Source organism: Brassica napus, chromosome A8 (assembly GCF_020379485.1).
Source record: "Brassica napus cultivar Da-Ae chromosome A8, Da-Ae, whole genome shotgun sequence".
Lineage (NCBI taxonomy): Eukaryota > Viridiplantae > Streptophyta > Magnoliopsida > Brassicales > Brassicaceae > Brassica > Brassica napus.
Genome location: NC_063441.1, coordinates 13,564,943 through 13,589,459, shown reverse-complemented (window position 1 = coordinate 13,589,459; position 24,517 = coordinate 13,564,943). Strand labels below are relative to the sequence as shown.

General features: G+C 37.6%; 6 protein-coding genes and 1 non-coding gene across 7 annotated transcripts; 3 read left to right on the top strand and 4 right to left on the bottom strand.

Moving 5' to 3' along the window:
* On the bottom strand, positions 1–2,549 carry LOC106361057 (pollen-specific leucine-rich repeat extensin-like protein 4). Its single transcript, XM_013800753.3, has one exon. It carries the CDS (start codon positions 2,358–2,360, stop codon positions 348–350), a length of 2,013 nt encoding a protein of 670 aa, XP_013656207.2. The 5' UTR covers positions 2,361–2,549; the 3' UTR covers positions 1–347.
* A 426-nt stretch (positions 2,550–2,975) lies between these two features.
* On the bottom strand, positions 2,976–4,926 carry LOC106361055 (cold-regulated protein 28-like). Its single transcript, XM_048738860.1, has 5 exons — positions 4,679–4,926; positions 3,996–4,160; positions 3,783–3,906; positions 3,407–3,519; positions 2,976–3,330 (listed from the first exon to the last, which is right to left on the bottom strand). The coding sequence occupies exons 1-5, from the start codon at positions 4,835–4,837 to the stop codon at positions 3,319–3,321; spliced, it is 573 nt and encodes a 190-aa protein (XP_048594817.1). The 5' UTR covers positions 4,838–4,926; the 3' UTR covers positions 2,976–3,318.
* Positions 4,927–5,939: 1,013 nt separating this feature from the next.
* On the bottom strand, positions 5,940–6,750 carry LOC106359762. Its single transcript, XM_013799404.3, has 2 exons — positions 6,287–6,750; positions 5,940–6,214 (listed from the first exon to the last, which is right to left on the bottom strand). Exons 1-2 carry the CDS (start codon positions 6,660–6,662, stop codon positions 6,123–6,125), a joined length of 468 nt encoding a protein of 155 aa, XP_013654858.1. The 5' UTR covers positions 6,663–6,750; the 3' UTR covers positions 5,940–6,122.
* A 1,403-nt stretch (positions 6,751–8,153) lies between these two features.
* On the bottom strand, positions 8,154–12,887 carry LOC106359761 (cullin-1-like). Its single transcript, XM_022689985.2, has 8 exons — positions 11,031–12,887; positions 10,725–10,958; positions 9,885–10,652; positions 9,741–9,796; positions 9,070–9,496; positions 8,772–8,990; positions 8,522–8,689; positions 8,154–8,434 (listed from the first exon to the last, which is right to left on the bottom strand). The coding sequence occupies exons 1-8, from the start codon at positions 11,268–11,270 to the stop codon at positions 8,333–8,335; spliced, it is 2,214 nt and encodes a 737-aa protein (XP_022545706.2). The 5' UTR covers positions 11,271–12,887; the 3' UTR covers positions 8,154–8,332.
* Positions 12,888–16,126: 3,239 nt separating this feature from the next.
* On the top strand, positions 16,127–19,064 carry LOC106361054 (methylcrotonoyl-CoA carboxylase beta chain, mitochondrial-like). Its single transcript, XM_048738859.1, has 10 exons — positions 16,127–16,470; positions 16,540–16,659; positions 16,741–17,175; positions 17,251–17,341; positions 17,495–17,736; positions 17,813–17,977; positions 18,062–18,136; positions 18,456–18,587; positions 18,656–18,712; positions 18,803–19,064. The coding sequence occupies exons 1-10, from the start codon at positions 16,258–16,260 to the stop codon at positions 19,004–19,006; spliced, it is 1,734 nt and encodes a 577-aa protein (XP_048594816.1). The 5' UTR covers positions 16,127–16,257; the 3' UTR covers positions 19,007–19,064.
* Positions 19,065–19,177: 113 nt separating this feature from the next.
* Positions 19,178–19,250, top strand: TRNAR-UCU. Its single transcript has one exon. It is a non-coding gene; the product is annotated as a tRNA-Arg (tRNA).
* A 3,271-nt stretch (positions 19,251–22,521) lies between these two features.
* On the top strand, positions 22,522–23,964 carry LOC106361053 (caffeoyl-CoA O-methyltransferase 1-like). Its single transcript, XM_013800749.3, has 4 exons — positions 22,522–22,713; positions 22,788–23,012; positions 23,104–23,235; positions 23,413–23,964. The coding sequence occupies exons 1-4, from the start codon at positions 22,591–22,593 to the stop codon at positions 23,704–23,706; spliced, it is 774 nt and encodes a 257-aa protein (XP_013656203.2). The 5' UTR covers positions 22,522–22,590; the 3' UTR covers positions 23,707–23,964.
* Positions 23,965–24,517: the final 553 nt, after the last annotated feature.

Below are 24,517 nucleotides of genomic sequence, written 5' to 3'. Positions count from 1 at the left end.
TTATGCTAACAAAAAGAATTATTTGTATAAGTCACAAGAACAAGAGACACACACTCTTCATAATTAACCTTGTAATGTTTGAAACCTATCTAAGTTAACGAAAACAAGTCTTTTTGATTAGAAGGTAAAAATCTTTATCGACCATCAGAAGTTGTAATAGTACAAATTTATCACACCTCTGGTAACAAGTTGTTTCGCTTCTCAAATTTTAATTACCCTTCCATTGTCTTCTTCTTCTTCTTCTTCCTCGAATTTTCTCTTCTTTCGTTTTACAATACTAGTCCAAGACGATACAATTGCCTTTTTATATATAGTCGGTTCCTCTCTCTCTCTCTCTTCGATTGATATTAGTAGCCTTCGAACATTGGAGGTGGTGGCGATGCGTATTGGTGGCCGACGAAGGGTGGTATGATGAGCTCATCACTTGGAGCTGGTGCTTGTGCAGACGGCGTCTGTTTGTTCTCCACCGGAGCTGGTGTTGGTGTGATGAGTTCATCACTTGGAGCTGGTGCTTGTGCAGCCGGTGGGCAGTCGACCTTTGGCGGTCCTGGAGGAGGGGAGGAGACTGCTGGTGGAGATTGCGACGGTTGTGGAGAAAAGATCATTGGTGATGGTGAAGGTTCGCTTGGTGTTTGCGGTGGTGAACTGGACTTAGGCGGATGAGCTGGAGGAGAAAAGACCGGTGGTGGTGGGGAGTTGACAGGTGGCGGCGGTGAGTGAACAGGTGGCGGTGGAGAGAGAACTGGTGGTGGTGGTGAGTTAACCGGAGGAGGAGGTGGTGAAAAGACGGGTGGTGGAGGAGAGTAGACAGGCGGTGGTGGTGGTGGTGGTGGAGAGTGGACTGGCGGTGGAGGAGAGTGAACCGGCGGTGGAGGAGAGTTGACAGGAGGTGGGGGAGAGTGAACCGGTGGTGGTAGAGGAGGTGATGGAAGAGGAATGGACGGAGAGTTTACAGGAGCTGGTGGAGGAGGACTGCGACGGTTCTTCACCGGAGACTGATCGTAAGGATCATCCGGTTGCTGTGACTCTTTCGGTGGCTGTGGTTTGTGAACTGGCGAGGGTTCCGGAACAGGCAGACTTGGAACTGGTGATGGCTTTTGAACCGGTACAGTAGGAACCAGCGATGGTCTCGACGGAGTTGAAGATCCACCACCAGCACACTTGTCCTTGCTACAGTCAACCGGACGGTTGATAACCACCGCACATTCCTGTGCCGACCGTTGTTCAGGTCGATCAGGTAAACAATTACGTGTGTCATCCAAAACAGTCTCCTTTCGACCACCACCGGGAAAACATGAACCATCTTGTCCATTGAAGTAATTGTACGAGTAAGTGAAGTTCACCAAATTAGGTAACTTGCAAATGCTATCCGCTAATAGTCCAGTAAGTTTATTCCCGGAGATATCCAACTCCTCCACACCGGTCAACCCGGCAAAGCTAGTCGGTAGCCTACCGATAAACGAGTTCTTACTTGCGTCAAAAACCGTCACATTCGACAACATTCCGATCTCAGATGGGAAACAACCACCCAAACCATTGTCCATGAACACAATCTCGTTGAGACTCTTCATGTTTCCAATACTCTTAGGAATACATCCGGTGAATTTATTGTTAGCGAATGTCACAACCGAGGCCGTAGAATCTCCTAGAGATTCAGGAATCGTTGAAGTGAATCTATTGTTGTTCAAGAAAATAGCGTCTAGCTCCTTCTTGAAAAGCTCTGGAGGGACTTGACCTTCAAAATCATTAAACCTAACGTCGAAGTACTTAACATCAGGCCAAGTGAGTATAACACAAGGGAAGGATCCAACGAAACAGTTATTACTAACATCAAACTCATGCATCAGCGTCAGCTTCGAAAAGCTATTAGGAATGATACCGCAAAACCTGTTCGAATTCAAATGAAACATAGCAACATCTGTCATCAAACCAAGCTCAGCAGGCAAATGCCCCGCGATATCTGCACCGTTGAGGTCAACACCAGCTACAACCGTGACATTAGGATCATCGAGAGCCGGTGCACAGATCACACCAGTGTAGTTGCACACGTGAGGACCATGCCAGTTTCCTGTGGTGTTAAACGGGTCGGAATATATTGCTTTTTTCCAAGCTTGGAGAGCTATGTAAGCTTTTTTAAGCCTTGAGTTGGCAAATGTAGCCTTGAGATCAACCTCATATTCAATGTCATTAGGGAGTTCGCCGTTTTCTGGTAACGTCAAGAGTTGTCGCCGCACGAGGAAGGCAGCTTCTGTTTCGGATATGGCGTATGCGACAAAGGAAGAAGATAAAAAGAAGAAGGACAAGAGGAAGACACAGCAGCCCAAGGATGGAGTTTTAGCCATGGCTAAAACAGATGCCATGGAAAAACGCCCAAGGCTGCTAATAGAAGGGCGAGAGAGGATTCTAAGACAATATAATGATGTATTATTAATAGGCAAACGTTTCAAAATCAGCAACGGTTCTCCTTAATTTATTTGTCTATATTTAGGGCACACTTCTGTTTTAAGTATTTTGCTTTAGATCCGGAGGGTACATTTATCAATAATCGAAATTGTGGTTAAAGAAAGGAAACAGGAGTGATGGAGCTAAGCAGAATCTCTAGAATGTCTTTGTGTCAAAACCGGTCACTATTATAGGACAGTCTTGAAAAAGTGTGGTAGTTGATTCATCGGCGAACATGGGCGCAACAACGCAAACCCTATTTATATCACTCACTACTTTACGTGGGATGTAAGTTACAACCCATAAGGGCTCACAATTGTTATATGTTATGGCGCTGTGAAAACTAAGACCAAGGAAACACGACACCAACAATGGTAAATACATTGTTTCTTGCATGGAAGTTCATAGAGGGCATAAATTGTCACTAAACAGTTAAAAATAGGTTTCCCTACAAGTGAATATACTGAGTCACTGACTATATTTGCATAAGATACCATTCAGATAATAGATCGTTACTTTTAACAAGATATTAGTTGATAAGATTATAAAAGTTACATACATTTGTAAAGATTCACAATAGATACTGTTCTAAAAATGAAGACAAAAAGAAGGTATATATATAAAAGGGAAAACAAACAAAAAGAATTAAAGATTGAAAGATGACGATCATGCTAATAATATAACAAAGACAAAATCTAACAAACAACCCTCCTAAATTCATCCCATTCGATTCCTTAATAAGGCTCTCTTTGGCCTCAATTCTATACAACAAACAAAAGCCCTCCACATTTTGATTTACCACTCTCACAGTTGCTACTTTTCTCTGTTTATAGTAAGTCATCTACACTTCACTTCCTATGCGCTGCTTCACCATCCTTACGGCACAACCTGAGAAATGCAGTACCCTCTTCAGCATAATACAAGAGAGGTCGTTTTAGTATGTGTTCTTTTTTATATTTTATACCTGATCATTCAGTGAACTATCATCATAGTTAGCTTCTCTTCTGCGTTTCCTGGACGCCCTTGAGTTACATTCTTTCTCTCCTACTTCTTCTCTGAAATTCTGCCCTGATGCCTCTGGAATTGCAAGAACAAAAAAAAAAGGAGGCAGAGTTTAGTTTTTGGACTGATAATAGAGTATTTATCAATCAGACAAACACACAGGTTCTAAACAAAACATATTCATGTGTGGGTCAGTGGGTGAATAGATATCAGACAAGATCTCATATATATATCCATTGCAGCAACAATCATTTCTTTGATCCTCCAAAATCATATATGTGCAGCAAAGCCTTCTCGAAATCATGAGTTCGACTAACCTAGGCTAAGCAAAACGTTACCTGCAGTGCTTTGAGCAGGATACTCATGTCCCAAAGGAGTCTGTCTCGATGACGAAGTCTCTAAATGAGGTCGTTTCTTTCCGAAGTTAACCTTCTGGCGGCAACCATTTTGTAGTACCGTAAACTGCATAAAGAGAAATGTAGTAAGTTTCACTAGACAACTACATATTACGAAACGGATCTACAAAGGAAGCATTAAGAAAAGTACAAAACCTGATCATCAGTCGATATGTGAGAGTTAGACTGCAGATCACGAGCTGTGGAGAGTCTCCTCCTCTCCTCTCCTCCAAGTAAGGAATACAACTGCTTAACGAATGAGTTCTCTAAATATTCAAGATACGAGTTGTGTCTCTCATTCGTCCATCCACCACACTCCTCCTGCACAAACAATTTTACAAGAAACGACCATTTTGATGAGAAACAACATCCCGCAGGAAGAAATGCAAAAGATGAAAACTTGTCAAAGAAATCAAACCATCACTACACAATGAACACAACTGCAACCACTAAACACAAAATTCTAATCACTCAGTTCTAAACTCTGAGTACTCGCGTCGATCGCCAAAAAAATCTGCGTCTTGTGATTAAAACTGCGTCGGCGGCGTCTACGAAACGAACAACAACTATTTTCATTGACGCAACGCCGAAAACTGCGGAAACCAAACGAACATGACTAATGACTTTTCAATGCGACTAATCAGTTTTCGTTTTTACGAGATTATCAGATGCAATACAAAACCAATCAATTTTTCAAATTAATGTATATGACCTAATCGTAGCATCAGATCTGAAGCTTCCTACCATATATATATATATATATATAAACAAAGCTAACTTCCACCATTAAAAAGTTCGAGAACCATAGCATAAGTAAGTAAGCAGGAGATTTGTTATACCATCTTCTTCGCGTCAGCGTCGTCACCACGAGAGCTCTCGACCGTAAGACCGGACTCGGGCGAGTTAGAGAGAGTCGACTCGCTCTCAGATTCACCCGACGCCTCCGCATCGCGATCCATCTCGAGAGAAACAATATTCACACCATACTCATTCTCCATCGATGCGTCGCTTAAGGAAAAGAGCGAAAAACTTTGTTCACCTTCGGAAGGAGAATGAGGAGGAGAGATGAAGAAAGGAAGAAAAGGTCCACATGGCTTCGCTTTTACACGTGTTTGAGCATTGCCACGTCATTGCCATCGATAAATATATTCCACAAATATCAGCCAGATATTTTTTTCGAGTTGAGGAGGTTCGAGGTTGTGTGTTTTGTTTGTCCTAGTTATTACATACGTCAGAATTTCGATAATTCTTTTTTTTTTATATTCCTGTTTCTTGTCTTTATGTTATTATATCATTTAAAAAAAATTAAATTAGATCTCATTAGATTTTGGATAAACTTTAGGATTAGATAACATAAAGCTTATGTCACAAACCATCTTAAGAACACCATGTATCTTCGTGGATCAAAGCATTATTTTTGCATTCTAGGAGTAATAGTTAGGAGTCGACTGGATAAATACGAAAAATGTAAATTAAAATTAGTCTCTGATTTGGCTAATGGATTGGATATTTTGTATTAGATGAGGTAATTGCTGACGTGGGCAGTGGTTGCCTCAAAATATCTGACACGTCTTTCCTTACCAAAGAAATATCTTTTTTATTTTGCCAAACCAAGAAAAATATCTTGCCAGAACAGAAATAGTTTTCTAGTGTCGTATATATTTTGACAAACCAAGAAAATATCTCAGCCATAATAGTAATAGTTTTCTAATATCGGCCGTCTACAACTCTACATTTTATGTAGATCATTTAGAATACTAATGCATGTATACCATATGGCGACAATGACCTGAAATTAAGTAATTTTGTGAATTTCTTATCTAATATGTTCATGCATAGATTTAACATAATTATGTAAGTTTTTGTGAACTTCACTAAAGAGCAAAACCAACCGTGTCCACATAAACATCTGGTTTTGGATACAACATGATAAAGTGACATCAAAACTGAATTAAAAAGTTCATTAGCAACATAATTGCGATTGTTAGCGATGAGTATGTACTAAAAGCCCTCAGGATGGTTACTCAATTTCAAGATTACAGAACTGTCTAAGTGTCTTTGATTCATATTACAAACAAAGAACAATTACTGAAACCCGCATTTAAGAAGAAATTAAATTCATTATAAATGTAATAACTAATAAGACCATAGTATTACATTCTAAAATCAAATTTCTAAGAATCACAGCTATTTCACAAAACTGCTATTCCTCTGTACAATCACAACAGAACAAACAAACAATAAATTCCACAAAAACATTAATTAATCATGATTATTATTACATCAATTTGGTTCGCCGGCGAATTGTCGCACCGAACAAGCAACCACCTGCGCCCATTGCTTCAACCTCAGCTTCATTGTCTCCGGATCATCACCTGCCAAACAAATAAAAGGAGTCTCAGATCACAACTCTAACAAACAAACAAAAAGAACATTTCATCACATACCTTGATCAACAATCGTCGTGCTCGAATTGCTTACGTCACCTTCCGACGCGATCGACGAAAGAGACGAAGTCCTTGACAATCTGCTACTATACTGTTTATTCACGGCGCAGTACAACCCCAGAGCTGGGAGAGTTTCGTTGAGCCTCGGATCCAAATCTTGCGAATCGGGCTCGAATCCGAATCCAAGCTCGATGCAGCCTCTGAGCTCTTCTAGATCTTCGTCCGTCACGCTCTTGCTCCTCCCGAGTCGATCCGATTGGCGTTTGCCTTTCCTACGAAGCCACGCCTCTTCGCGATCCGCGTCCGGTGACCACGAGTGCTGCTTTATTAGCGGTCTAGGCGGCGGTTGTGACGGCGGCGCGTTGCGTTTCGACATTAGAAGCGTTTTAGGTTTGTTTTCTGGGGGCAAATCCCTCCTTTCGGTGATTTAGTTCCATACGCTCAAACGCGTGCGGAGCACTTCTTTATATGTAAACACATTAAATATTGTATAATAGTAATTTTCTTAAATTATGAAATTAGAAATATGCCCCTAACTTCATACTATATTTTCAAATTACCCTAGTATTTTTCTTTTAAACTCAAAGGTCTTATTCTAAAAAAATATTATGAAAGATTTTCAGCAAAATACAAGTAGAACGAATCATCAGATAGACTAATACATCGGTTAACAAATTGTCAATTTAATAATTTATATAACATGTAACAGAATAATAAATCAATGTTTAAAAAAAAAACTCAAAGACGTAGTGTATATTTGTCAAAGTGAAATATAAATGATCGTAATTGGAAGAAATTGCATTATTAAATGTGAATTATTTTCCTTCTAGCAGCAAGGCAGCAACACATTTACTTAAATAATATGATCTCTAAAAATAGAAAGAATAAAAACTAGGAAAAAACAGAAAACGGAGTTGATGATTTTCTTTTCAGTTACATTGAATCATTAAAAATTTCGAATGACTATTTATCTACTGATGGGTTGGTATAATCATCCGAAATAGAACAACTCATCTTCCAATTCATTATAAATTTCAATCGTGATAAACCTTCCAAAGAAAATTATTTTGCAACAATCCTATATATTAAACCCTTTTTCAAAAAAAGAAAAAAAGAAAAAACAATCATATATATTATGGATTTGAAACTCAAAATATGATATAGAAAAATAGTATTTTGGCCAACCACCGAAGATATTTTTTCAAAGTAAAGTGTTTTTAATTACTTGGTGTTTCAATCTTTCATGAACAACCTTTTACTTTTGAAAGTCACCATGTCAGTATAGATTGCATGAAAAGAAAAATAGTCAAGGAGCAAAGAGGAAACTAAAGATATTCTAACAGAATAATCAAAAATCCAGTAACAGCATCGTTGACGGCAGTAGAAGTAGGGGAATGTGTAGTATATTAACAGAGAAAAAGTGATTCTGACAGGTAGCCAGTTGGGTCCACAGCTGGTACAATTTTAATTATAACAAATATAGTAATTTGACCCAAAAACAACCATAATAATATGATTTCTCAATCTCTCGCACTAATTATTTTGATTTGCTGTTCATATAATAAATTCAACAGATCGTAAAATTAAAAAAAAAATCGAAATATCTTTTTTTTTAATTAAAAGATTACTTATGTTTTTAGTTTAATTTGATTTATTTTCTGAGTTTTATTTAATTTATGAATTTTTATTTAGCTTTCTAATTTTTATATACTTTTTTGTTTTTTTTTTAATTTTTATTTAATGTTCTTTATTTTATTAATTAAATAAATTGTTTTTGGAAAAACCTCAGCTTATCATTTTTACTTGTACAACATATCAACTTTTTACTTGATGAACAAATAAAATAGATTGAATGTTTTTTATGGTATGTTAGTAAAAAAAAATTGAAGGTTTAAAATGTCAATAGATGACAATTTCATGTTTTTTATGAGATTTTGCCAAAGAAAATATTATCAAATATTTCTGAAGAAAAAAAACCAAAGACAAATATATTATAGACGAAAACTAAACAACATTTTTCTTTGCTCTCGGTATGTAACTCTTTGACTATGCGACATACTTGAAAGTGTTGGGATTTTCAATATCCCTCTCCAAGTAATCTCTGCTGATCAAATCCTCAATACGTTTCTTGATCATCTTTATATCCGGCTGCAAATTAAAACAAAAAACAATTAAGAAACATTCATAATGAAACCAATGTTTGTGAATATACTTTTTTTGTTTTTACAAGTTTACCTTGAACATTCGGCTAAGCTGCTCAACACATTCAGAGACTAACTGTTGATGCGGTAACACTTTCCGGCTCTTCATGATCCGCACAAGAGAAGCATCAATCGCATAGCGTCTATCTTTATCAACATCTTCAACTACTTTCTTGCGATCATCCACGGGAGGAAGAGGCACCTGTTTCACAAAACAAAAAAATAGCAGCTATAGTCTTTCTTTACTGAATTAAAAACAACACAATAATCTTATGCATACATACCTTGATTCTCCGCATTTTATCGGTGAACTTGGAGTTGAATTCGAAAGAATCGGTTTTAGAGATGGTCTTTGAGGCTGGTTCCTTTTTAAGAAACTTGTACTTTGCGCATGAGAGTGAATGAAGCACCCTTACAAGATCTTCATGGCTAAGGTTTAGTTGTTCAAAGAGCTCCTGGTAGGTTAATCTTTCTGTGTTGTTGAAAGCACAAAGCACAGCAGCCTGAAAACAAAAAAAAAAATATATATATATAACGTTGAAATCAAAAACACCTCAAGTAAGAAAATATATATGAACATACCTGGTAGGTAGAAACAATCAACTCGATTGGTTTAGGATCAAATCTTCCATTAAGATGACAAATTCCCAGAGAATAAATCCACATAAGTCTCCTGTGCTTGGTTTTGGTTTCATAATAAGCCTTGAAACTCTCAATACAGTTGACCATTTCGAGTGGTAGATTGAGGTCTGAAGTCTTGTAACTAGGCCAAAAACCAGTGGTCAGAACATTGACCGTGAAATCAACACCTTTTGGTTTACCAGTATTGCCATTTTTTATATGTTCCTCGAAGCCAGTTTGCTGGTCTTTTGCCAATTGCATATCCGTCACCATTCCCTCCATCTTTGAAGTAAACTGCCCGCCAAATTGTCCTTTGAGCTTTGTTAGTATACTTCTTTCATGCTCGTCATTAAACCTTCCGAATAATAGCCTACGTGCTTGCTTCTTCCTACATGCATACATACAACAAGTATATTTAACAATGTAACAAAGTAGCTTTAAAACTTTCTTTGGAAATTATAAGCTCTAAATTTGGATGTATTTTCAAAAATTAAAAAATGTAGACCATAATTTATTTAATTTTAAGATTCAACCCGTGATGGACCACTTACACATGCTATTAGATGACTCTACTAAATACTATCTTGAATAAATGAATCAGCTTAGGCAATAAGATTTAAAGATGAGTATACCTATAGAACTCGGCGAAAAGATCCTTGTCACTTATGTAGTCAAGCAACTTAACAACCTGTAATCATTAAGAAAAGACTATATTAGCATCAAGACTAGAATCAACGACAGTGAACATATGAAGAAAAAAAGAAGAGAAATCTTACATTGTCAATGGTAGACTCAATAGTAGAGTCATCATTCGATTTATCATTCCCTGCCTTCTTGAAAAGATTATCACAAAACGTTGCAAGTAACTCTGCACTTGAGCTTCCAGCCACTTTCTTGTTACAAAAGATTTCAAAGGCTTCTTTCAACGCCTTATGGAAGAGTGTGTGGTTCTGAAAACAGTCCGTGACATAGGCCATGTACTTATCGTGCAAGTCAATTATCTTTCTGACAAGCACCTGTTCCTCCACGCTACCACTAGTAGCTGCGTCTTCAGCTTGTTTGATAAGACCGTTACCTTCTGAAGTAACATGAAGCCTAAATGCTTTCGCAACAGGTTCCAAACCTTTGGGGATTTCATGGTAGAGCCTGTACATCCTAGAGAGATCATCAATCTTGTCATCTCTTAGCAGTGCACTGCAACCTGAGCTCTCCTTTTCTAGAAGCTGTTTTGCAACCAAAACCAATAAACGGGTTTGAACAACCTCAACTAATTTAGGCTCGGTGGTTGAATGAAGGTAGTGAGTGACTCTCTCCTTCTCCTTCTTTAAAGACTCCTCAGACTTTATCATGTATTCAGGGCAAGAATCCTCTAGGATCCAGCTTGAGGATCTGCGGGAATAGTAAGAAGCTGTTTCTTGGAGAAAGAACTTCTCAAAATCGTCTTCATATCTCTCCATACTTCCCTTCCCACTCTGAACAAAGAGATCTAATATGTTCTTCAGTAGTGCGCTATCAACCTGTTGGCCTTCTCGCTCTTTATGAATCTGAAAAACACAAACCAAACCGTGTTAGACAAAGCAGAACATGAAACTCTTTATCTATATACATGTACTTACCAATGCTATAATAACTTGTTTGACATTGAAGTGAACGTTATTGTAAACATGGTCGCGGAAACAAGTCATGCCAACTTCAGTTAGGCTTGGAAGGCTTCTCCGTGTAATGAAGTAACGGTCAAGATAGAAGAAGAAGTGAGATAGCCACCTAACCATAATCTTATTAATATCCCACATCCGAGAAAGCTCTCTTAGCATGTATTCATCATGCTTCTCCATGATAGAGGGCAGCATCTAACCACACACAAATAAAATTAAAAAACTATTTATAAGAAAACCCCTAATTAATAAACGGTCGTTACTCACCGTATGCTTGTCATAATCTTCAAAGATGCCACCATACTTATCATAAAGCTGTTGAGACAAATCGTCAGGTGGTTTCTGGGTGCACATATTGTAAACTATAGTGTAGTTTTCAATATATTCGTGAGACCCAAAGGCTGGTTCAGGCTTTCCTTCAAGAATCCGTTTGAGCTTGGTAACAGCCGCATCAATGAGTTCAAATCCTTGATCCATGGTCATAGGCTTAACCTTTTGTCTAGACATGAGTAAAACCCTAATTTAAGATCGTTACCTAGATAGGTTTAGAGATGTATGAGAGAGAGAGATTAAGAATAGATGGTGTGAGATATGTTTTTATATTTGCATAAGGCGGTGAAGAACTAATAGTCTAATAATAATAGATATTTTATATTTCAAAATAAAAGTAAACTTATCAGTGGAGATTTTGAAGGAAATAAAAATCTGGTTTCTGTTATATATAAGTTTAGTTTCTATTGATTTGATGAGTTTACTTTTTCTTTATCTTATGATATTTATTATATAAAAAAGAATGTTTTTATATAATTGTAAATTTTGATTTATTTATAATTATTAATCTTATAAGATTATGAAATCTGAGACAAATAAATTAAAATAATCAAATGATAAATTCTAATCACTATCTATATAGTTTTAGGATTAACTTCCAAAGCAATCGATCAATCAATCTAAGGTTGAGCATGAATACTCGTTACTTGCCTTATATCCATTACTTGACCCGTATTCGTCTCGTTTTTTTAAAGTACTCGTCGTTGCCAAGTTAAGTATTAAGTCGTTGAATACTCGCTACTTGTAAGTATAAGGCAAGTAACAAGTATCACAAAAAACTTACGACTCGCCTTGATATTACTCGTTGCTTGTTTTACGACTAAAAAATAATAACTAAACTATAAAACCAAAGTCCTAAACAAATATTTCTTTGTTGTAAGAAGTAAACAATACTTTTTTATCGAATTCTATCTTTTTCTTAATATTAGGTGAAAATATTTTATTTAAAATAACTCTCGTGTTTTTATCAAGTCGTATAAAAAAAACAAACTTTCATAACCTTCTCTTGTAATCTATCAAGTAATTTTTAGAAACTTGGAAATATATCCAAGTAATTAATAAATATTTGTAAGTAACAAGTAATTGAACAAAACAAGTAACTTGCAAGTAATATATTTTTGGACAAATACTCAAAATAACAAGTACTCGTTTCCGACAAGTCAAGTACAAGTCGAAAAATTCATTACTCGTTCAAGGCAAGCCAAATATCAAATATACGTAAAAAAAGCAAGCACCCGTCTTGCGCCCACCTCTAGGTAATATATTTATTTGTTTCTTTCATAAATTAATCAATCTACTTTATGAATTTGATTAACTCTTGGCAAAAAAAAAACTCAATCTTCATTTATTTGGTTTAACAATTAAGGTTACACACAAATAAATGAGATAAATACATAAATAAGTACATACTCCAAAAGTATATTAAAATCTGATACTATTTATCAACATTTTAGTAAGTACAAACACTAAATAGAGTGAATAGGTTGATGGAAACATAAAGTTTATAATCATTATATGTAATCTCCAACTAGGTACACAAAATCAGATACAGAATAGAGTAATCTATAGTTAAGATAGTTTGATACAAAACATTGAACACAAGATTTTTGGTTTCAGATTAATTGTGGATACATCTTCTAGTTTTCTAGGGCTTATTGCATTATAACTCAAAACTCAAACACAAAACTAATCCATGATTTTTTTAAAACTTCCGTTTGTCTTATTCACCTCAAAAATTCAGATTATTTATGAAAATACCATTATTATTATTATTTTTATTATTTCGAAAACAAGTTTTTTACTCTCTCATCTTCATCTTCTTCAAGTATTAACAATATTGTCATTGCCATCAATACACCAACAACCATGAACAACTCATTTGAAGCTCTTAATGCACCTAAAAATCGATTTTGACTCATTTTATCTCATTTCTTATGAACTAAAAACAATATTTCTTTCACTTTTTTTCTATATTCATCCAAAAAATCCAAGATTTTGATTTAAAAAATTTAAGGTTCATAGAACCATTCAAGCTCATGATTTGTGGTCATTAACAAGTAGGTTGCTTTGGTGGTGAAGTATTGTGTGGTTGGAGAAGCTAAACAAGTTATCTCACTGAATAAAGCTATGAAATCAATTTTTTCCAGATCTGTCTGTCAGAAGACTTACACGAAAGTCTTCTAAGAAATGCATTTATTAGTTTCACAATTGACTTTATGTGTGTCTTTTAGAGATGACTTCTCTAGAAGTCTTCCGGTTTTCTCTGTTTTCAAAAAGTTTAGAGAAGACTTCCCGGTAAATCGTCTAGGATATACACAAAATTAAACACATATATGTCAAAATTTAATTTTTTTCAAAAAAGTGTTAAGTTTCCAAAATCTAACCCTAAGAATACATATAATACTAACATATGTTGTTAAACCCTAAACCAAAGAATATCATGACTCACAACTTTCAATTTTATTATATTTTAATTTATATCACTTAAAACTATTTATAATTACATGATTTCAATTTTTCTCCTATCAACATATTTTTTACCAAATTTATATTTTTAAGATCTATTATATGAGAAGACTTCTAAAAGACTTACAAAACTTCAGAAAACTTACAAAATCTCATAAGACTTTACGGGGTCGTAAAAATAAATTATGGTTTTTTGTTTGGTCATAAAAAACTGGTTGTAATTTTACTAGCTTTTTGGATTATTTTTGCATTTGATTCAAGTTTGAAATATTTTTGGAGTTAAAATCAAGTTTTGAGTCATAAGGCAAATTCCACAATTTTTTATCCAGATGAAAATGCCTTCTTCACAGCCCCTTGATGGTCTTGCACACGCTCTTCTGAAACGCTTCTTGATCTACCATGTCCAAACAGCTTGCTAACAAGTAGCTAAGGAAAAGTTGGTAAAAGCTGCGAGCCCCACACTTTGTAATCAAGTTTATATTCAATAACAACTTTTTTTTTTTTTTGGTAAAAATATTAAGATATTATTATCAATTTTCTTTTTTTGACAGAATTACAGAGAAAACAAGAATCGGAAAACAAAACAAAAAAACAAAACAATACTCGGATTAACCTAACACAGGAAAGACACAACAAGAAAGACATCTAACCGCTGGACTAGACAGAGTCAGAACATCCCGCTTGCCGCAAAAGGAAAAACCTCAGTTAAATCGAGAGACAGAACCCAGTAATTTTGGCTTTCCCGATGATCTGCTCTTTATGATCAGGTTCAACCAAGAACAGCTCGCGGGCGACCTCCAAAGCTGAGACAACTCGATCAGACATCAAGAACTCGAGGCCAACCACAGCGCAAGGCAAGTCGAGCTTTTATTCATGTAACAAGAAACCAAGAGCCAAACAAGCCATAGACCCGACTCGACTCCGGAGACCGCCACACCGGACCGCGAACCCAAAAGGACACGGGCCAAAACGGCTGAGAGAGAGGCAAGCAAAGACCGTGAACATCAGCACCTGCAGAAAGAGGAGAACGGCCTACGCAGAAGTCCAAGAGAACCACCACGCACTGGGATGACCGGTCTCAAGTAAGTCGCCACAACGATCCGAGAAATCCAATTGACCCAATCGGGAACTCGAACCGAACACTCACTCCGGGTACACAGAACATGGACCCGCTCATACCTGCGCACTGTGCTGTAACCACCACGCCATATAGACGGAGAACAGCGAACAATGCGATACTAAAGGCTCCAGACACAAAGACCCGAGCAACACGAACCTGCAAGTGACGACGACGAAACAAGGAGAAAGCAATACCAGAGAGGGAGAAGAGAGCAGCCATAGACGACAGATCCTGAACCTCCAAACTTCGATTGCAAGCGCAAACCACGGAGATACAACGACCACACAGCCACAATATCCAACGTGCACGCGTTGACATGGCAGAGCCGCCATCATCACCCCTGAGCACAAGACATAATCTTTGACAGAAACGAGACACCAAGTCTCCGTCTTGGGAAAGCTTGGAACCCCACTCCACAACGAAGCAAGATACACTTCGGAAAACAACACGAGAAGCCCCGGAGCCAGACCGCCGCAACAACACCCGCCGCAATCTCCGTTCACACCACAGATCTACAAAGGCAAAACTGAGATCCGGATCTGAACACCAAAACGCCGACTCCGAATCGCCCCAGACCCCCACCGCCTCGCTGATACTCCAGTCAAGAGTCACAAGCCTCGGATCTAAACCCCCCCCCGGAGCAGATCTAGATGAATCCTTGACAGAGCTCCGACCACAATATCACACATATCGACGGAGAGACGCAAAGAGGCAAAACGGAGCAAAGAGAAAAGAGGAGGAGGAGGAGAGGAGGCTCCCGACGGTCACGCGCGCCGAGGACGACCGCTGGAGCCAAGAAGCGAGGCCAAAGTTCAGAGAGCTTTTGAGGAGAAGAGAAGAGAGAGAGAAGAGAAAAAGCGAGGCCCCCCTTTTATTCAATAACAACTTCCACGTCTTTGATCATTTGGTCACTTATAGGCCCCTCGGTGTCTGAAGGGTATACAGCTGCTATCTTCTCCTGCAATAAGATTCAATTTCGTATCATGCCTCCCTTCACAATTTTCATTTCAGATCAGCCCATGAGAACAATACAGAACCAGTTAATGAATCAGCCAACAAAGCAGAAGAAGATTTGTACTAGTCTAATTCCCAAAAAAAAAGGAAATTACAAACAAAGCCACTAGATCAAAAAACTTGTTCAGCACACAGTTCGAGATTATCAACATCAGAAAGCAATCTAGTCCCTGAGGATGATTCAATCTCTAGCTTCATAGTGACCTCTGCACCCGGCTCGCTGTAGAACATCAACTAACACAACAACTAATACTCTATAGAAGATTAGAAGGTGAATATAACGAGAGTAGAAACCTTTGTAGAAAAATAGACACAACGTCAACATCGATATAAGGCGTTGCTTCCATACTTATTAGTGAGGCCGAAACGAAACGCAGTCGTATCATCATTTGTCTTGTTGGATAGAAGATAAAGATACAATATCTGAGCTTTTTTTGCTTTCCTTCATCTTATCTCTTAAGGATATGAATTACAGACAATCAACTACTCTTTCTAAAAAAACACGTAACCTTTCACTGTTTGTATATATATGTCTTAAAGAGAGATCAGTCTCCAAAGACGAAAATGTTAAGGCTTTTGGGGAGAAGAGCTTCTCCGGGGGGGATCCGACCCGGAACGGATCCAAAGCCCGATCCTTTACGAATTCTCCCTGGCCTACAAAAGGGTTTCTGCGTCGGCGTTCTCCCGGACGGCGTCGACAGAAATTCGGAAGCTTTCTCCAGCAACTCGGTCGCCATGGAAGGGATCTTATCGGACCTTCGCTCCCACATCAAAAAGGTAATCACTTTGATGTCTAATTGTTTTGCAGAGACGATGACTTTCTTACAAGTGTAAGTGTGTTGTTAGGTGTTGGTTGGAGGTGGAGAGGAGGCTGTGAAGAGGAACACAAGTAGAAACAAGCTTTTGCCTAGAGAAAGAATCGACCGCCTCCTTGACCCTGGCTCTTCCTTCTTGGAGCTCTCTCAGGTTTTGACTCAGTTCTTTGCAATCTTGAGTGAGAATAGTATAAGAGTAGAATTTAAAGCTTGTTGGATCATATGCTTGAAGCTTGCAGGACATGAACTGTACGAGGAGCCTTTACCATCAGGCGGCATAATCACAGGCATAGGACCAATCCATGGCCATCTCTGTATGTTCATGGCTAATGATCCCACAGTGAAAGGAGGGACTTATTATCCCATTACTATCAAGAAACATCTCAGGGCACAAGAGATTGCTGCTCGCTGCAGGCTCCCTTGCATATACCTTGTTGACAGCGGCGGCGCTTTCCTTCCGAAACAGGCAGAGGTTTTCCCTGACAAGGAGAATTTCGGCAGGGTTTTCTACAACGAGTCTGTGATGTCATCGGATGGGATTCCACAAGTAGCCATTGTGTTGGGGTCTTGCACTGCTGGTGGTGCTTATATCCCTGCCATGGCTGATGAAAGTGTGATGGTGAAAGGGAATGGTACTATTTTTTTGGCAGGACCTCCTCTTGTGAAGGTTTGTTATTTCAAAAACTAAACTCTCTTTTTCTTGTTTTAGTTAGTTACAATGAAAGCTAAAATGAATGAACAGGCTGCCACAGGAGAGGAAGTCTCAGCTGAGGATCTAGGAGGCGCTTCAGTTCATTGTAATGTGTCTGGTGTGTCGGATTATTTTGCTCAAGGTATGTTTCTGTAGTATGTATTGATAAACAACAATCAATCATCTATTAGAGTTTAGCATGGTTCAACAATCAATCATCTCTACAAAGCGTCTTAGTTATGATATTTCTTGAATATTGGAGTTTAGACCTTAAGGAGTTGCTCTAGTCTTGCAGACGAGCTACATGGACTCGCTATTGGAAGAAACATTGTCAAGAATCTGCACATGGCTGCAAAACGAGAGACGAAAGGAACATTTGGTAGTGAAAAACTTGAATACAAAGAACCGCTTTATGACATAAACGAGCTTAGGTCCATTGCTCCTGTAGACCACAAGCAGCAATTTGATGTCCGGTCTATCATTGCTCGGATTGTTGATGGGAGTGAGTTTGATGAGTTCAAGAAACAATACGGCACTGTAAGATAAACGTTTATTAGCTTCTGAGACTACCTTTTCTTCCTTTTCTCACTGGAACTTTTTTGTTTTTGTGCAGACGCTTGTGACTGGTTTTGCTAGAATATATGGTCAGACGGTAGGAATCATTGGAAACAATGGCATACTGTTCAACGAATCTGCATTGAAAGGAGCACACTTCATTGAATTGTGTTCTCAACGTAAAATTCCTCTTGTTTTCCTCCAGAACATCACAGGCTTTATGGTAACTAAAGTGTTTCTTTTTTTTGTTTGTGCTCTAACATGTAGGAGATCTAATCTTTACTTTCTCTCTTTTGCTTGTTTACAGGTGGGTTCAAGATCTGAAGCCAATGGCATTGCAAAATCTGGAGCCAAAATGGTGATGGCAGTATCTTGTGCTAAGGTATGTTTGTAGTTCTTGTATAGAGTCTGCAGAGATAACTTTTTTGTTTAGTAAATGCCACTCCATCTGTTTCAATTTAAGTGTTGTTGTAGACTTCAAAATATGTTTCATTATTAGTTTCACTTTTATATTTTCAATGCATATGTTTGATAGTTTTTACCATTTTTATCCTTATTTTTTAACTAATTAATTAACAAAATTAAATAAAACAATGTAGTATTATAGTAGAAAAATTAATGATTTTCTTAATATGTGAGTAACCTTAAACGACATAAAATAAAATGGAGGGAGTAGAACTTAAGCTTGGCTCTTGGTTCAGGTACCAAAGATAACAATTATAACGGGTGCAAGCTTTGGTGCTGGAAACTATGCCATGTGTGGCCGTGCATATAGTCCAGATTTTCTGTTCATGTGGCCAAACGCCAGAATAGGCGTCATGGGAGGCGCTCAGGTAAACCATACCGAACCAAAATGTTTAAACTGAAACGAGATGAGTTTATAATCTGATCATCTTTGCAGGCTGCAGGTGTTTTAAGTCAGATTGAAAGGGCTACCAAGAAGAGACAAGGAATAAAGGTACTGAAATCAAACATTCTTGAACTCTGTTTTGCTTCTCAACATGGATGGAGAGATGATGGAATATGGGTGTGTTTGTGTGATATGCAGTGGACAGAGGAAGAGGAAGACGAGTTCAAGAAGAAAACGGTGGATGCTTATGAGAGAGAGGCAAGTCCTTACTTCTCCACGGCGAGGCTTTGGGATGATGGAGTGATTGATCCATCTGATACTAGAAAGGTTTTGGGACTTTGTCTCTCTGCTGCTTCTAACCGTCCTCTAGAAGATACTCGATTTGGTGTCTTTAGAATGTAAAACAGCTTCCACTTTCGAATAATATGGTTAAATAAAGGAAACTTACAGTTCCATATTATCTACAAAATCTAGCTGACCAGTGGGAGAAAAATGGTTCTAAGTGTTAGTTGACAGAATAACAGGTAGTGGACATTGTCTGTTCAGTTATCATTGGCTTCCAAGTTTAGAAGGGCGCCCGTGGCCCAATGGATAAGGCGTCTGACTTCTAATCAGACGATTGTGGGTTCGAGTCCCACCGGGCGTGTTATATTATTACGTTTTTCTTTTTGCGGAGAATCAACTAGCTGGCAAACGATATACAAATGACTTTATGATCATCAAACAATTAACATCACTTTCTGCTCACTAACTTATCTGCTTCACTGACCATACAATCTATTGACATGTATACAAGAGAAAGAACATGATACATTTGTTAATAACGCTGTGTCATTGACATATTTTGCAATACTTGATCCATACAATTACTGAAAACAATTTAGATTTGTCAATGCTTAACATTATCTATTAAAAAAATGTTTTTGTTATTTGTTTTTATCTATCAAAATTTTGTTAATCACTTGCAGAATAACATTGTATGATATACCAACTTCCGGATTTCTTGAACTGCCACCAACACTAAACCATTTTTCTCCATTATAAACATTCTCTGAAGGGTTTGAAAATTTTGATTAAATGTTCAATAAAAAAATTGTTATGCATGACAGCATGATCTAGAACCAACTTTACTGTGCGGGGAAAACGCGTTTTAATGAAATGAACTCTGGTGGAGAAAGCCGCACAAGTGAACATTTAACCAATTGACTAGATATTTTACCAATCCATTTTCTTAACGGCAAACAAAGAAATTTAATAAATAGAGTACAAAATCAATATTCAAATAGATACGAGTTGGAAACTACGTTAAAAGATTTTCAAAAAGAGAGAGAGAAAAAGAGAGAGAAAAAGTAGATCTTGGAGGTTCGGTGTCCGGTCGGCGCGTAAACGCGCGTGCCGGCGCCGGAGCTCGTCGTCTTTCAGTTTATTCGTCCGGCTCTTGTCCCATCCTCCTCTCCTTTCAGTGACCGCCTTGTCTGAGCTGTGGTTTCATCATCATCCGTGATGTATCGGATCTTGGAGTGAAGACGCGGTTGGTGGTGAGTTGATGGTGCGGTGAGGACGCGCGTAGTATGGATCTCGTTCCCGGGAGATGGAGGCTTCCACAGATCCGTCGTCGCCGGCTTTTGTTACCGTGAGGTGGAAGCGTCTTTGGCTTCGCCGTCGTCGGCTCAAGTCCCCGGGGTGTGAAGGCTTCCTCAGCTTCCCGCCGCCGGCTTTAGGTTTTTTTTAGTTATGGTTTCTTAGTTCTGGGTTTGAGTGGGGTTTGTCTGGTTCTTGGTTGTCGCTTTAGGTTTAAAGTTTTCAAGCTTTCGCTTTGTCGGAGGAGTTTTCCAAAAGAGATGAGGCTCTCCGATGGGTGGATAGAGTGGAAAGTATTGGATGGGTTCGGCGGAGGCTCTTCAGTTATGAGCTCCGTTTGAAGTTTGTGGTGGTGAGGTGATTCCGGTGGTGAGACGAGGCGGAGACGGCCAAGTCGAGGCGGATGCGACGCGTGCAGTTCTGATGGGTGGAGATGCATCCACGTGTCCGGCGTCCAGTCTCCTTGACGCTCGAGTCGGTCGTCGTCACACCGGAGATGGTTTGGGCCGTTGGCCCGTGTAACGGGTACTGTGGATCATTGGGCCGGTTTGGTATATGTTTTCTGGGCTTTTATGTAATCGGTTTCTGGGCTGGGCCCGATCTTTTTAATATTAAAAACTTTGACGGAAAAAAAAAAATCAATATTCAATTCTTCCGAAAACAAATTACTGTATAACATAAGCAAATATATGTGCATTATAAAATACAATATTGTAAAAGGTGAATTTGATGATACTTTCCCAAGTGTAACCTTTTTACCTAACAAAACATTCAATCTGTTATTTCCTTTTCATGTATTTTATGTACTTTTGAGAAAAATCTGCGAAAAAGTATAAATTGATAAATTACTCAAAACAAAATGTCACTCGGATACAAGTGTTTACATTCTTTTTTTCTTCTTTTACTCGAAGATACGAGTGACGTTGCACGGAAGCTTCATCGATCGCCGGCTTTCCGCTTTGGAACCGGAATCAGAAGCTTATGGAAACTTACGGAATCTCGCTTCCAAAATGTTTCTAAAATATTCTTTTTTAAAACACGTTGGAAGCTTACGATTCCGTTTTGGAATCACGCTTCCATTCTTAAAAAAAAACACATTGTCTTATATCAATAAGAATATAAAATTATAGTTTTTAATTTATATAAAATCTAAATTTTAATAGTATTGAATAGAGAGAATAGAAATATACAAATATTAAAATTAATACTATAAATTATCTTTATGCATTGAGGTTTTTATTAAAGATAAATCATATATTCAATTATATTATGTCAATTAATTATAAAGAATTAAAAATAAATATAATAATTTATTTTAATTTAATTTATGTGTATTTTCACAGTGTAATATAAAATCATTTCAAAATTATTATAAATGAATAAATGTTTTATTTTAAATTTAAATCATATAATATTTAGTTATAGATTTAAAAAAAAATCTTACATATGTATATATATATATATGGATACGCTTCCAACACGTACCCGTTTTCTAATTTTTAAAAAATTTCGCTCTACACTTTCATACGCTTCCGCTTCCACGTACCCGCTTATGTTTCCATGTAACATAAGTGTCTACCTACCAATTCGAATTTCTCGTTATTGTATTTCAGAAGATTTTTTCTTTTTTTCCATTGGTAGTGCTATATTCAATAATTCGCTTTTGTCCATAAGAGAAAGAAGGATGATTATTAAGGAAGTCCTCTTCAACCAAAGTGCGTTCACCTACCACACATACCAAGCAGAGTTGTTGGATCCACCTTTTTATTCCATCGGGTTGGTCTTCATCTTCTCTACTCACCAAGTCTCACCTTATTCTTATATCTTTATAATTTAATTATATACAGAAAATAACTTACTTTAAATTTAAATTGTTTAATATACATCTCACTCTCTATCCAGTGTAAATATCTCTCATTACGTCACACCTCGGAGCATTGTATTTGTATAGCCATCATCCAATTTCAGCATGAAAATCCAGACATAATAAATACGTAAAATACTACCAGTTTTTGGCAGCAAACATGTAATTGACTCATAAATACAAAAAAAAACGTATTCACTTGTCACATACCACGCCACACAATGTCACAAACTACTGCATTAACTTGGGGGAGTTTCAATAATCAGCAAAAATTTATTGCACGAGGCGTTATCACCCCAAATGCGTCTAAAAGGCCCACACTGGCTGGGACCCAATTAAGACAGCGACCGACCAATTGCGTGTTAGGAGAGTTTCACCAACCCCGGACCGGGATTTTATCATGAATACCGGATATAACTAACCCGGTTCGAACCGGTTTCATTTTCTCTTACTTCATTATATATACACCCCTCGTGCCATCTGTGTGAATCACCAAAAACCACAATCGTCAATCTCAGCCAAAAAACAAATAGAGAGAGAGATGGCGACGACAACAGAGGCAACGAAGACATCTACTAATAATGGAGAAGACAAGCAATCTCAGAATCTCCGACATCAAGAAGTCGGTCACAAGAGCCTCTTACAGAGTGACGATCTCTACCAGGTCCGTTTCATTACAAAGTTATGTGTTTTGATTCAAATTCTGTAGCCTAATCTAATCTCAATTAAAACATGCAGTATATTCTGGAGACAAGTGTGTATCCAAGAGAACCAGAATCAATGAAGGAACTCAGGGAAGTGACAGCAAAACACCCTTGGAACATAATGACCACGTCAGCAGATGAAGGACAGTTTCTCAACATGCTAATCAAGCTCGTTAACGCCAAGAACACAATGGAGATCGGTGTTTACACTGGCTACTCTCTCCTCGCCACCGCTCTTGCTCTCCCCGAAGACGGCAAAGTAAAACATCTTTCTTCCTCTGTTTTTATTACAAATCTAATTTCTTTTGTCGGAACTGGAACTAAAACACTTTGTTCTGTTTCACCCTCAGATTCTGGCTATGGATGTTAACAGAGAGAATTACGAATTGGGTTTGCCGATCATCGAGAAAGCCGGCGTTGCTCACAAGATCGATTTCAGGGAAGGCCCTGCTCTACCTGTTCTTGATCAACTTGTTGCTGACGTAAGCATTCTTATATCTTAATATTTTATAGGTACAAAACATTTGGAATCGAACCAACCCAGAACCGTATCTTGATTTTTAATAATTTTGATGAGATTTTTTTATTGTGAAAACAGATTTGTTTCCTTTTTCATACAAGGAAGAAAATAATTTATGATTGTGTGTGGTTGGATGCAGGAGAAGAACCATGGAACATATGACTTTATATTCGTTGATGCTGACAAGGACAACTATATCAACTACCACAAGCGTTTGATTGATCTTGTGAAAGTTGGAGGAGTGATTGGCTACGACAACACTCTGTGGAACGGTTCTGTCGTGGCTCCTCCTGATGCACCGATGAGGAAGTACGTTCGTTACTACAGAGACTTTGTTCTTGAGCTTAACAAGGCTCTTGCTGCTGACCCTAGGATTGAGATTTGCATGCTCCCGGTTGGTGATGGAATCACTATCTGCCGTCGGATCAGTTGATTGATACTTATTGAATACCCCCCAACCCTATGAGTTTGTCCCAAGTGGTTCAATTCTTCTCTCTCTAGTACCTTACCTTTCAATTGCATTTTCACCAACTACCACCAAATTGGACCACTCCCTTTGTATTTTGTTAAGTAATATCTCCATTGTCTTTTGTTTTTGCTTTTCTTCTGAACAAAGAAATAATGTACCCTGCCTTTCTTGTTTCGTTTGCTTTTACTTTATGATACAACATCTAAAAGATTATATCACTCATTTAATTTTTGTAAAGAGATCTAAGTGAGAGTAAAAAAGAGAGAAGAACTTTTGCATTTTAATAGACAAAATGTTTACTATGGCGTGATGTAGGTTAATATGATTAGCTTATCTCCATAATTATTACAAGAGGAACCTATAAAGAACAAAACGTGTAGGTCTTTACCATCTGTCCACATGAACGTGAATGACTTTTCCCCTAAAATGGTGTTATTCTAAATCAATGATCATCATAAGTTGTTGAAAAGTCTTTAGTGAGAGAAAGCAAAAGTACAAAGTAGGAAGTCTTAGGTCATCAGTTTTTGAAATACTAAACACAGTTAGGTAATGCAATTCAAATTCTTATTTAGTTTGTTCTTATTGAGTAGCTAAAATCTGAAAATTTTAGCTATTTATTATGAGTTTTAGCTATTTATTATGAGTTTAGGTATGCAATTCAAATTCTTATTTAGTTTAAGAATGTTTTGGCACGTTAATATTGTTTCGGTATGTATTTTTCCTGGTTTCATAATGCGGACATGAATAAGCCATTTTCCCGTGCGTAAACCGCAAA

Coding starts and splice junctions, on each gene's coding strand:
- LOC106361057 (XM_013800753.3), bottom strand. CDS start 2,360: ATGGCATCTGTTTTAGCCATGGCTAAAACTCCATCCTTGGGCTGCTGT.
- LOC106361055 (XM_048738860.1), bottom strand. CDS start 4,837: ATGGAGAATGAGTATGGTGTGAATATTGTTTCTCTCGAGATGGATCGC. Junction 4,161..4,678: donor ACGCTGACGCGAAGAAGATG/GTATAACAAATC, acceptor TTGTTTGTGCAG/GAGGAGTGTGGTGGATGGAC. Junction 3,520..3,782: donor TCCTGCTCAAAGCACTGCAG/GTAACGTTTTGC, acceptor TTGCAATTCCAG/AGGCATCAGGGCAGAATTTC.
- LOC106359762 (XM_013799404.3), bottom strand. CDS start 6,662: ATGTCGAAACGCAACGCGCCGCCGTCACAACCGCCGCCTAGACCGCTA. Junction 6,215..6,286: donor CACGACGATTGTTGATCAAG/GTATGTGATGAA, acceptor TTTGTTTGGCAG/GTGATGATCCGGAGACAATG.
- LOC106359761 (XM_022689985.2), bottom strand. CDS start 11,270: ATGTCTAGACAAAAGGTTAAGCCTATGACCATGGATCAAGGATTTGAA. Junction 9,497..9,740: donor CTTTTCGCCGAGTTCTATAG/GTATACTCATCT, acceptor GTATGCATGTAG/GAAGAAGCAAGCACGTAGGC. Junction 8,435..8,521: donor AGCTTAGCCGAATGTTCAAG/GTAAACTTGTAA, acceptor TTTAATTTGCAG/CCGGATATAAAGATGATCAA.
- LOC106361054 (XM_048738859.1), top strand. CDS start 16,258: ATGTTAAGGCTTTTGGGGAGAAGAGCTTCTCCGGGGGGGATCCGACCC. Junction 17,737..17,812: donor TCAAGAAACAATACGGCACT/GTAAGATAAACG, acceptor GTTTTTGTGCAG/ACGCTTGTGACTGGTTTTGC. Junction 17,978..18,061: donor AGAACATCACAGGCTTTATG/GTAACTAAAGTG, acceptor GCTTGTTTACAG/GTGGGTTCAAGATCTGAAGC.
- LOC106361053 (XM_013800749.3), top strand. CDS start 22,591: ATGGCGACGACAACAGAGGCAACGAAGACATCTACTAATAATGGAGAA. Junction 22,714..22,787: donor AGAGTGACGATCTCTACCAG/GTCCGTTTCATT, acceptor TAAAACATGCAG/TATATTCTGGAGACAAGTGT. Junction 23,013..23,103: donor CTCTCCCCGAAGACGGCAAA/GTAAAACATCTT, acceptor TTTCACCCTCAG/ATTCTGGCTATGGATGTTAA.